Raw genomic sequence first — 13,478 nt, forward strand, 5'->3', positions numbered from 1 at the left:
TTTTTTAAGTAACAAGTAAATTCTAGGAGCCTTATTTATCTCATCTTTGTTTTATAAATGTAATCGAGCTAGCTCTTGAGCGCTCATCAGACCATGACAGAATGTTTGAAGGACAATTAATATTGTAACGCGCCGCTGCGCACTTATGTGGAAGTTGAGCGCTATATAAGTGACTTATTATTATTATTATTATTATTACTATTATCATTATTATCATTATTATTATTATTATTATTATTATTATTATTATTATTATTATTATTATTATTATTATTATTATTATTATTATTATTATTATTATTATTATTATTATTATTATTACTATTATTATTATTATTATTATTATTATTATATCTGCACCCAAGATTGATCTCGGTTCCTTTGCGCGTGAAGGGAATGCTCTACCAACTGAGCTATTGGGAGCCCTAAACAGTTCATAAGTTATCAAAATCTACACAACTATCACATATCTAGATAATAATAAGTTAACTGTCTGTCAATAAATGTTTCAAATTGGTTCAAAGAACACGCATTTTGGGTGTCAAAACAGAGACAATTCCCACTATGCTTAATGAAATAAATAAGTTCTATTTTACTTTTGGTCTGAAATCTTGGAATATTCTATATTTTATTTACACAACCTAATAGGTAAATTTCAAACGCATTGATTGGTATAATATATTATGCAATTCTAGAAAATGTATGGATTTACGTCGTTGTAAATCATCTTTAATTAAGAGGTTAATTAGACCCCTAACTCTTCTGTATTTGAGAGCAGGTAGATCAAGGAATGTTAAACTTTCAGCTAGATCTGACAGCTCCAGCTTCCAAATTACAACTTGGTGGACAGGGAGATCAAATTTTTTGGACTCTATCTGGGATCAATGTACATGGTGTCCATAAAGTCGTTCCATCATTTCAAAGACTTTTTAATCAAAAACCGTTATAGATATTTGCATCTGGTTTTCGTCATCTGCTAGGGAAATCCATAAATGTATGCCCCAGTAGTCAGAGACCTACATTACGTCGCCAAAGTTAGCAAAATCAACATGAACTTTAAAAAACCTCATTTTTCGTTCCTGTTGTGGAATAGTAACATTGCGACGTAAGTCTTTGTGTAATGCTGCTGCATGAAACGGAATTTCCAACTGTAACTCCATGTTTCATTGTCTAGTTTGACAGTGACAGACCATTAAAGAATTAAAGGACATGAACACGAAAAATAAAATCCGGGTACCTAGGTCTAAAATTGCGTAGAGACATAGTGCCAGAGATTGCTCACGCTCCTGTCAACCAAGCGTTGTCTATGAAACGGATCAGAAGGTGCCGTACACATTCGAGCCTAATCTGCACACAAAGCGGTTAGCGCTCAACATTCCAAAGAGCACGGGCATTCAAAAGAGATTGTTCAAAAGATTTTGAGATAATAACTCACTTGTTTCTTTAAAAATCCCGCACCTAAAAGATCGCTTGCTCTGAAGCTTTTTGTACAGTAGATGGCACTAGACTTCCTTGTGCTGCTGATGAAGATGAAGGTAACGTTTCTATTCTCGCCCTAATCGACAATTCTATACTTCTAAAGCGTCTGTCTATAACTTTCGTACGAAAAGGAACTGTAACAGATTGGTTTAGATCTTATTTAACCGACCGGTGGCAATCGATTCTGGTTGACGGAAACGTTTCTACCCTTTTCCTTTGAGTTTTGGGGTACCTCAAGATCAGTCCTTGGCCCCTTTTTATACACTTATACCCAACCTCTTGCTGGTGTCATTATTTAAAAAAAGAAATTATGCCTTTTTCGCCACGATATCATAAGATATCGTCGCCTAGGCATTCCACGAAGGTATATATAGATACATCACCAAACAAGATGTCTGATGTCAACAGGAATCACCCATATTGTCCAAGTGAGTAAATTGGGGGTTAATAATCTTGCTCAAGGAAAAAAAACGAAAGTGCCTGAAGCGGGGTTCGAACCCGGGTCCTTCCGGGTCACAGTGCAATGCCTTAACCACTCGGCCACTTGATTAGGCAATGAAATATTAATTATCGCATGTATGCTGATGATACACAGCTTTATATGTCAACTAAACCAGCGCTTGCGAATGGTCTAGTCTCTTCCATGGAAAATTGCATTGAAATTGTCAAGAATTGGATGCCTGTGAATAAATTGAAATTAAATGAAGAAAAAATTGAAGTCCTTTTCCGCAATCCAAAAAAGCTCAACATCCCTTCAAAAAAAATAAATGAAACGATCTATTTCGCAGAAAAAGCTAGAAACTTAGGCATATACTTTCAATATGACTTACCCATGGAATAAAACATTAACTACCTTAGTAAAATATTGCTTTTCAAATTTAGAAAGATTTCACAATTATCAAAGTTTTTAAATAGTACTGCCCTGAAAATTCTAGTTTCATCATTTGTATTTTCTAGGATAGATTACTGTAATTCGCTCCTTCATAACATTCCAAACTATCTCCTTCACAAATTGCAGCGCATCCAAAATCATTCTGTTAGATCATTCTAAGAAAAAGGGCAAGAGATCATATTATTACACCCATCTTATTGTCACTTCACTGGCTACCTGTTAAATTAAGACTCAAATATAAAATTGCTGTTCTTTGCTTTAAATGTATCAACTGCTCCTTCATATTTATGCAACCTTATTTCATCGTACTCTCCTTCCAGAACTTAAAAATCTAGTGATCATCTTCGATTAACTGTTCCCAAAAAAGGCTCCAAAAGTTTTCAGATAGGTCTTTTTGTCGTGCTGCCCCTTCTATTTGAAACTCTCTTTCAATTTCCTTAAGAAAATGCAACACAGAAGCTACTTTTAAGACAACTAATAAGACTTATTTTGTTAGGAAATATTTGATAGATTATAACCAATTTCCTTTTAAGGGTTATTTTTCATGATATGAACGTCTTCAGCATGTTTTGTGTACCTATGACCTCCTATTGTAGCTTTGATGTTTGTATTGAACAGACGCCTAGAGCTGTATGGAATAGTCGCGGTATAAATGATCTACATTATTATTATTATTATTATTATTATTATTATTATTATTATTATTATTATTATTATTATTATTATTATTATTATGATGTATTATTATTATTATTATTATTATTATTATTATTATTATTATTATTATTATTATTATTATTATTATTGTTATTATTATTATTGTTATTATATTATTATTATTATTATTATTATTATTATTATTATTATTATTATTATTATTAGACATACGTGAAGCGAAAGATTTCAATTACCGGCGTCGTCTGTATCTTTGGTGCGGTGTGCATAATGTACGATTAACGGTAAGATATAACTAGTTTTGTTCTGGTATGAAAATGCTCGGACACACAGAAACAACACGGATTGAATAGTACACAATAATACCATGAAGTCTTGATATAATAATAGTTTATTTGATCCTTTCAAATTCCAGCACGTCAAGAAGAATTCTAATCACATGTATGTTAATGAATACTGATAAAAATGAATGGAAATTGATTATTAGTTAAGATTAATGACATACAATATGAAAAATACAAACAATGCAATCCTTAAAGTCAAGACCTAAGGTTAATAGACAATTTTTAATTTAAAGCAAGATTGACTTCATCTGTTATTAAGGGAAAGAATGAGTGCCAATATCAAAAAAATGTATTGATACATTGGGTTGTAGTTTGATAAAGACATTTCAATACGGCAATTTCTGATTTCCGATTCTTGGAAACAAGACAGTAGGTACTCTACAATGTAGTCATAATTCTTAGAGATAAATAATCTGACCATAAAAGTATCAAACAAAACTGAATATCAATATGGACACTCCAAAAAACAAAGAAAACAACAACAGCAGCAGCAACAACAACATAGATAAGACACACACAAAAAAAAAAACGAGAACAATACCGAACAGGACTTTGGTCATGTGTTGATATTAAGCGAAAGTTGACTTTAAGAGAGAGTTGACTTATCACGGATTGCACTGTAATGCAAATTACATCTAAAGTGTGCAATATTGTACTGATGAGCAAATACTATAATAATAAAGGATATTAAAAAAAACAGACATTGCAGTTATAGTGTTAGTAATTAACCATAATACATTCCCTGATAATATTTTGAATACATCACAAGATATAATTTGAAAAAAAACAGAGGCATATTCATGATTATCAAAAATTAAAAATACAAAATGCATTCAATTTGTGTTCTCTTTTAAAAGTTTCCTATGTGATAGGAATTGCGAATTAAATTTTAAAAATTATCGATTGTGGTCTTAGATAAAAATGCTTTTCTAAAATGATGAAAGCTATAAAAAATAAAGCACAGTAGGTAAGAAAAAAGTTATAAATATTTACTTTATTTTATTTAAAAAAAAAAAAAAAATCCCAGTAATTGTTACCCGTACATCAAAGTGTTGTGAATCCAACAGATGATAAAATGAGCAAGGCAGAACATAAATACAAAACAGCACAGGTGTTTTGTACTCGTCAGGATTGGCTAAATGTGTTCAACAAATTAATGAAATGAAAAATTTCTTGATGACCATATCATTTATTATTCATAAGAATTATCTATTGAAAAACTGCAGCATTTAAAGCCAAAATACTGTTATCAGTATTAGCCACAAAAAGGACAGGTTGCAATCTTTGTTAGACAATTTTTAAAAATTGTGTCAATTGTGATACTTTTTATAGATGTCTTTTTTTGTCCATATTTTGTATCCATTAAAAGCTTTATATCCGTGTTTTAGATAGCCGAATTGATAACTTAAATAACAAAGATTGATACATTTTAAATACAAAAAAGCAGGATAATGCTTAATTTCGAGTTATATGTATATGTGATTCTCCTCTGTATTTGCGCAGTGATATAAGATGAGGAAAACTATTACAGTAAATTACAGTCAGCTCAACATCCATAAAAATCTAAAACTATGGTCACCTACATTTGGTTGTATAAAGCTTTCTTTAGTTTCTTTAATTAAAGGGTTAACCACGCTTACAACGCCTGACAGTTAATATAAACATACGATAATGCTTTTAAAATTGTCAATAAAGGCAAGCAAATGACATATTGGTATGTGAATAACAATTATATTACACGAAGGAAGATAAAATCTCATGATTGTAAATCAAAGAGTCCTTAAGGGATAATGAGAAAAATGTGGGCTGACCCACGCTCTCTAAAATGTTTTAGAAATTGCTATATTTTTAAGTGAAATATTTTTGTAACAGAAAGAGCGCATTCCAGAGGTGAGATGGTCGGTGGGTTGTGGATAAGATGTTATACCACCACTCAGAGGACCTGGTTTATCTAGTTCCAATTTTCGTTTTGTTATAAGTAATAAAATTAATTTTCCACTTTCAGTAACAAATGCCTAGACTATTGCAGTATTGATTCAAAATTGATGCTTAGTCACAATTTCCCAATATTAGCAAGGAAAGGGAATTTCAGTTTGTTTGTTGTTTTGTTTTTATATATTTAATTTCTATTTTGCATTTCTTTGATACAAGCAAACTCCTACGAGGACACAAAATAATCTCATTCTGGATTTGTATTAGCGTAATTTATAATCCTTTAATATATTATTCTATTACTTGATTATTTTATTAAACATCTACATTGCTTGTCAATCAAATGCCGTTTTAGGGTGTCAATAATTTTCATTTTTGACACATATCTAAAACAAAATCTTTAAAATCTAACTATTCAACGTAATTTCCAAACTGTGTACAGAGATATCAAATTATTCCCTTTCTATCAGTCTTGGTCGATACGACTGGGGACAGTTGGCTGCACTGAATCGGGGTTCCAGACTTGGCAGATTTTTAGGATCCTCTGCACAAACCTTAAACCGCTGGAAGATACCCGTGACGAAAAGGAACAGTTCCATCTTAGCAAGAGATTCGCCCATACAGTAGCGTCGACCTAAGTAAAGCAAATAGCAGAGTGAAGGATAAGAATATATGAATATATTTTGGTCTTTATTTTTGGAAATAAAAAATGCTTCATTTGAAATGTACTAAAACATTGATTGAAAAAAGAGAAAACGACTATGCTTAGAGTTTTATATCAACGTTAGTGTTTACAAAAGGGGATATTGTGTCTTTGAAGCTTTTGCCATAATACAGATAATATCCTTTTGCTTCTTAATTGCACTGAATCAATTTTACATTTATGAGAGTTGTGTTTTACAGCAAAGTTAACTGCTTGTTATAAAAATAATATTACTTTTAAATATGTTTTAAAAACACACAGATCTTTCAAACCTACCAATACCAAAAGGTATGAATTCCTCTGGTGCCGTCAAACTCTGGTCTTTGTCAAGGAAACGCTCAGGTCTGAAGACATATGGGTCACCCCAAGTCTCGTCATCATGAAGAATCTCACTCAGATTGGCTAACACCGTTGTACCTTTAGGTATTGTGTATCCAGCTATTTCCACATTCTCAGAGCACAAATGAGGCAGACTGTAATGATAAAGAGCAACACGTATATAATTAAAAATAGAGCCTTTTGAAATACCACAATCACATTGAAGCATTTCAGGAAAAAAAATGAGGGTTTTAAAACTTTTATAATACGTACAAGAATGGCAATAAAAAAAATCATAATAAGTTTTGTTAATTTTTACTTGACACTATTGCATTATTAACCACAATATTATCAGTAACAACGGTTTTGGAGATAGGGTTTGGTACTGTAGCATTAATCAATTGTCTTATTTTGATTCATTTATTTTGCTTGCATTGCTTAAAACAAACAGCTTGATTTTATAATTTAACAAAATATCTTACGTAGTTGGTGCAATGGAAGCAAATCTCAATGTCTCATTGATATAGGCATTTGTGTAGTTCATATGCGACTTGTCCAGGATAGCGGGAGGTCTTTCTGTTCCAATCACATCGGATATCTCTTTGTAAACCTGATATATTAAATGCAGTGAAAATGGTTTTAAAGATCTGAAAATGTGAAAATAATATTTGTCTTACACCAGTGCCAGATCTCTAATTTGTCACTTTGCTGTTTTGTAAGATGGTTTTCAAAATAAAACATTCCACAATATTAAAAAATACACAGACAACAAATTGTCAATAAACTTCTCCAAATATACAATCAATCATAGTCAAAAATTGTAATAGCCGTGCAATTATCTACTTCTGGTTGTAGAGTGTTATTTGAACCTGGGTAAGATAAATCAATTTCTTTAAAATACATTTCATCAGACAAGTGATAAACGAATTTAGTGGATTCATTGAACATGCAAGGCTTGGCACCCCTCAACGATGAAAAGGTACACACAACACTTGTTACAAAATAAAAATAACAGGCGACTCCTTTTTGTGAGAATTATAGATGTCTCTTTGTCATGAAAATAATACATGACTCTTTGTCATGAGAGCAGTGCATGTCTTTGAAAAAACAATGCCTTATCATTGGCTTCCCTCAACCTATTTCACTCTTACAAAAACTGATGATGATGATGATGATGATGATGATGATGATGGTGACGAGGACAATGATGATGATCAGAATGGTGAACATTTTTAATGCGCCATGCTCCCCTCATAAACAGAGGGATCTGTGCACATCCCAGCAAAAAGAGTTCCCTTAAAACATCCCTGGTAGATACAAAATATTTATATCGGGTGCGAGAAAAAAAAACCTGGAAAAATTTAGAAGCCTGCAGCCATGAGACTACATATTTCACAAGTTGGAAAGTTTACCACAATCAAACCCAATTATTCAAATATATGTATATAATTGTTTTTAAAAATATGTTGAACAAAGTTAATTCCACGACTGTTTTAATATCCACACCGCAAAAATGCCATCTCAAATTTTTATGTGATCTTTTGATCTGTCATTTTGGTTTATGACTGATCCGTAGGATTTTTTTAATCATGATCCAATTGATTTTCTAATGTCTTGAATAGTGAGCTGGTCCCATGCTTAACACTGTTAAAGTGTAAAACGTTGTCCCACCCTTATAAACCCCCAATGGCTAAACGCCATGGTATACAAGTCAGGGTATATTGGAGGCTATTTATCTTTGATTTTGAAAAAAATCCAATATGAGTTCTGCTCGTACCTAAAATTATGAAGCATTGTTAGAAGCAAAAACAAAATTATTCCAGACTTTGTCCTGATCAGTCAACCAGATGCGGCAGCTTCTTACACTAGTAAAACTGCACTGCTAAAACAAGAAACTTTCAATATCGTGATTTTTATATGGGTTTGGTATAACTGGCATAGTTTCTTAGCCGATAAAGAATTTTTTTTATTAAACTTGGCAAAAATTAACTTAAGGTTTTGTTCTTGTTGCTAGTAAATTTTCGAATACTGAACTATCATTGTAATTTTTTCCAGTTTTTTTTCTCACGCCCTATATAATTGAGGGTTCTCCATTAGTTATAATAATGATAACAATAATAATAATGATGATGATGATTATAATAATAATAATAATATAAATAATAATAATAATAATAATAATAATAATAATAATAATAATAATAATAATAATAATAATAATAATATTAATATTAATAATAATAATAATAATAATAATAATAATAATAATAATAATAATAATAATAATAATAATAATAATAATAATAATAATAGTAATAATAATAATAATCTGTAATGCACTTAAGATAAAATATTTTGATTAAGACGTTTTTTAAAAACGTTTTCATTAAAGACAGTTTTGGATGTCTTAGGATAGGCAACGGAAAAGTAATTTGTGACTTACAGGTCAATAAGTTGCTGATATAAGTCAGAGCCGGACCATTCATGCTTTTGGAGAAAATAGTTAATGATATGTATTTCACTTGCTGCTCAATTAGAAGCCAGTGACGTTGCTGTATAGGGATGTAGACATCGTTCTTTCTTTTCATTTAAAGATTGATGAAGGAAGCTTTGTTATGGAGTTTTTGTAGATGTAAGTTTTTGTTTTGAAAAGTCCTAAATATAGATGATCATAATAGTCCGTTTAAAAAAAATATTTAAGATGTTACTAACTTGTTCTAGGCCTCTCTTGCAATATAAGGTTGGACAAGGTTTACATTTTTCAAAGTGGACCCAAAATTTTGTTCTGCTATGATTTCTGTAAGCATCCTTACTAGGATCACTATCAAATATAATTCTAAGATTTTTTACTTTATACGTTAGAGAAATAATTGTATCATCTACGAAATGATAATTTTTCAAATTTAGATCTATGCATTGAGATATACTTTATTTCATGTTCTTTCTGAACACTATAAACCATTAAAGATAGCACCTCCATCTCAACCAGATGTGGTAGAGCACACATACTTTGGTAATATAAGCCACCGCGCAATCAATCTTCATACACTTTTATCATGTTGACTATTACCTTTTCTTGGGCTTCAGGGTAGTGAATGGCAAGCAACATTGCCCACAGCAACGTGGTACTGGTGGTCTCAGTTCCAGCCACAAACAGATTCCCAATGACATTCAGCAAGTTATTGTCTGGAAATATAATTAAATGAGTATGAAATGATTGGTGTAATGATATATAATGCAAAAATAATCGACTCATTGAGTCTATAAAGATAGATGGACTGCTGATAAGATGGAAAGGATGAAAATTGAAGAGAGAGAGAGAGAGAGAGAGAGAGAGAGAGAGAGAGAGAGAGAGAGAGAGAGAGAGAGAGAGAGAGAGAGAGAGAGAGAGAGAGAGAGAGAGAGAGAGAGAGAGAGAGAGAGAGAGAGAGACAGAGAGGGGAGGGAGGGGTATATTTACGATTTTCATACCATCGAGAGTAGTTGAAATTCCTGATTTCTCTTTCTTATTCTTCTCTTGATAATAAGCATTGATAAAGTTATCAATTCCGCCCTCTTCTTTAGTTTCCTTAATAAATTTGTCACTGTAAAGACAAAAAGAAAAGCTTTAATATTAAAAAAACATAATGCAATCATTCAGGAGAGACAAAAGACGAAAGACAGAATCATTCGTCGTTTTGTTTTACTTGCAATAAAGGTACGAGGACAATCCATATTTTACATATATATATATATATATATATATATATATATATATATATATATATATATATATATATATATATATATATATATATATATATATTTGTAATGATTATGGCCCCTGTATATCGTGTTGTATAAAAGTGACTTGAAAATAAAAGGCAATTCAATTCTGAGTATGCTGTAGTACCACTCAGATCACAACAATACTCACCTTCAGACCACTAGGGCCCTAGTTCGAGTCCCGCTCTTAGCGGTGAAAAGTTCAGTCTTTGGAAAAGGTTCTTTATATGAAGAAACTAGGGAGCATGCACCATTGTAAGATAACCTTTCTTACACATTTGTTCAGGCCTTTATCTTAAACGTTATTTACTTACATTCTCACACTGCACTCAGGTGTATAATGAATACCTGGTTGGTAACACCGTTGTCTGTTTTCAAAAAGAATTCTGATAGTGCCTCAAGGGCCTCATGTCAACATGTTATATTCTCATGTCGGCTTGGGACCCCTTGCAAAGAATTTTGAGAAAATTTTGTGGTCAAATGCGTCATTTTAAAAGGCTCAAATCTCAAAGCTCATTATTGACTACACAGACAAAGCCATTATTGACTCATTCATCTTTGAGTCCCACTAAAATATATAAATTTGAAAGTTCCTTCATACCTTTGCAAACATTATATTTTATCATATTTTAATCAAATTATTATGTATTTAATAAATCAATTAAATCAAATAATCATTTAAACGATTCCATATCTCAACCCTTAAATATTTTGAGAGAAAATGAAATTTGGTTACATCTCAACCCTTTAATATTCTTGAGTGATAATGAAATTTGGTTATGGTAATTCATTTTTTTTTGTCTGTGGTGAAAGATTTTATTCATCTAGATATTTTGATATTTTACGCAAATTTAGGCAGATCCTAAATCACTTTCACAGTTTTAGATTTTGATTGGAAAACCTTGAAGAAGCTAGACCATTTAGAATATATATTTGAGTGTCATTGATATGATTCCTCTTCTTCTTCACGCTTTGTGGTCTTGGACTTGTAGGTCACTGGTTCAGCAGCACAAAATTTTGTCCTTTAAATGTACTCTTTACTTACATTCTCTAATCATACTACTCGCCAGTAACAGAATCCCCCCCCCCCTAATCCCCTAATAGAAAATGGAAATAGCACATTAAAGTTGTTGTATTTTGCCCTTCATGCTAAATGTTGTTGTTGGCTTGGAACCCCTCGTAAAGCACATTGAGAATATTTAATGGATACACTGTAAAAAAAGCTCAAGTTTATTTTAAAGGTTTTCCTCTTTTTCCTATTTTCATTTCCTCCAATAATGACCATGTGCTCATCTAGATAAGGCACAAGAAATCCTTTACAGTCATTAACTAGTAAGTAGATACATTGAGCTTTGTCTAGAAGTTCACAGGCAGATTGTACTTCTTTGATTACCATAGAAACAAATATCTTTGGAGTGGATGATTTACATCTTTATGATAAAGTTGAAGTATTTATCGAGTTTACTAATGATCAAGATCAGAAACAATATCCCACCCCTCGGACATCTTTTTCTTTAATAGTCTATAATCTCAGCAACATACAATTGGATCTCTGTTATTGTTATGGGTCGGAAACTGATTGGATAAATCACTTGAAACCTGTCACGAATCTTTAAAGTTTGGTAATCAATGAGATTTTCTCAGATCGCGCCTGCGACAGGTTTTGATTCACTGCATGAACATAGAAATTGTTTTAAAATTCTCAATCACAAGCACAGGCAATAGTTATGACTAAACATCGTTTTGTGATTATCTCGACATTGTAGTGAGAAGTGAGCACTTATCACCATAGCACAAACCGTCAAAGTTGTTATGTTATTCAGCTCTGATGATGTTGATTATTATTATTATCAGGATTATTATTATTATTATTATTATTATTATTATTATTATTATTATTATTATTATTATTATTATTTTTATTATTATTATTATTATCATTATTACTGTTATTATTATTATTATTATTATTATTATTATTATTATTATTATTATTATTATTATTATTATTATTATTATTATTATTATTATTATTATTATTATTATTATTATTATTTACTATTATCATTGTTCGACAAATGGATGATGCCAAGTCTGCAAAGATAGATCATCATCAAGCCCTACTGCAACCTCCTCGTGGTGTCGAACGGTAACAGGTCAAGCTGGCCAACTGCAGAGGGCGACAAGAATAGGCAATGGCAAACCATTCTTGTAACTTTGCCGAGTTAACTGCATGAATAAGTCCAAAAAGTTAAACGGTGACAGCGTAAAGGGGAGCATGTTTTCACGGAAGACTGCTGCCTCGCTCGGTTGGGAGCGTGATGTTCGTCAGGTCACACCGAACCGTCAGCCAGTTACTAGGCGAAATAAATTTAACAAATGTGACAAAACCAAAATTGGGACATGGAATGTCAGGACCTGTGCCCAAAAAGGAAAACTAAACAACATTCTGAAAGAAATGAAACGGCTCCAAATAAATATTCTTGGCCTGGCAGAGATGAGATGGAAAGAGCAGGGAACCATGTCAAAACAAGAAAACAACATGACATATAAGATCATATGGAGTGGTGGAACCTCTTTCCAAAAAGGAGTAGGGATGATCTTAGACCAAAAATCAACCAAATTTTACAAAGGGCACGTAGCAATCTCAGACAGAGTTTTGCTGGTTAAGCTAAGAGGACCTGTAGTTGACACCAATATTATTCAAGTTTATGCACCAACAGAAGAGGCGACAGATGCAGATATGACAGAGTTTTACCATTCACTAGACAAAGCAAAACGAATGTGTAAATCACAAGAAGTCCTTATGGTAATGGGGGACCTAAATGCTAAGATTGGCAGAGGCAGAGATGGTGACATAATCGGACCACATGGACTCGGAGACAGAAATGAACGAGGAAACATCTGGGCAGATTGGTGTAGAACAAATAAATTAATGATTTCAAACACCTGGTTTCAACAACACCAAGAAGAACCTGGACATGGCAATCACCAGGGGACAGAGCAAGGAACCAGATAGACTTTATAGCAGTATCATCAAGAGTCAGAAATGGCATATTAAATTGCAAAACCTACCCAGGCGCCGATGTAGACAGTGACCATGTCCCAGTTGTTTGTACAATAAGGATAAAGTTTAAAGCTATTCAGAGAACAGCTGGTAGAATAAAGAGGGATTACAGGTTATGCAAAGACAATGGCATACAAACAAAAATGAGAGAAGAATTTGAAAATGCACTCATGATACAAAGCCAAAGTGAACCTGATAATGAAAAATGTGAAAAACAATTTGATATATTCCAAAAGTGTGTCAAAGCAACTGCAGAAAAGCATTTACCAATAGCTCAAATAAACAGCAAAAAGGAATGGATGA

General features: G+C 32.2%; 1 protein-coding gene across 2 annotated transcripts in view; it reads right to left on the reverse strand.

Annotated features, from left to right (window-relative positions):
- Positions 1 to 3,419: 3,419 nt before the first annotated feature.
- The window catches only part of LOC144962040 (cytochrome P450 2C39-like), a 42,951-nt gene continuing 32,892 nt past the window's right edge, over positions 3,420 to 13,478 (reverse strand). For both annotated transcript variants that reach the window (XM_078895022.1, XM_078895027.1), the window contains exons 7-11: positions 9,815 to 9,927; positions 9,414 to 9,529; positions 6,826 to 6,953; positions 6,302 to 6,498; positions 3,420 to 5,956 (exon numbers count right to left, since the gene is read on the reverse strand). In XM_078895022.1, coding sequence (XP_078751148.1) covers positions 5,775 to 5,956; positions 6,302 to 6,498; positions 6,826 to 6,953; positions 9,414 to 9,529; positions 9,815 to 9,927 — 736 coding nt within the window. In that variant the 3' untranslated portion in view covers positions 3,420 to 5,774. The remainder of the gene's footprint in view (positions 5,957 to 6,301; positions 6,499 to 6,825; positions 6,954 to 9,413; positions 9,530 to 9,814; positions 9,928 to 13,478) is intronic.

Source organism: Berghia stephanieae, chromosome 1 (genome assembly GCF_034508935.2).
Source record: "Berghia stephanieae isolate SIO BIC M18660-M18661 chromosome 1, UCSD_Bste_1.3, whole genome shotgun sequence".
NCBI classification, from domain to species: Eukaryota; Metazoa; Mollusca; class Gastropoda; order Nudibranchia; family Aeolidiidae; genus Berghia; species Berghia stephanieae.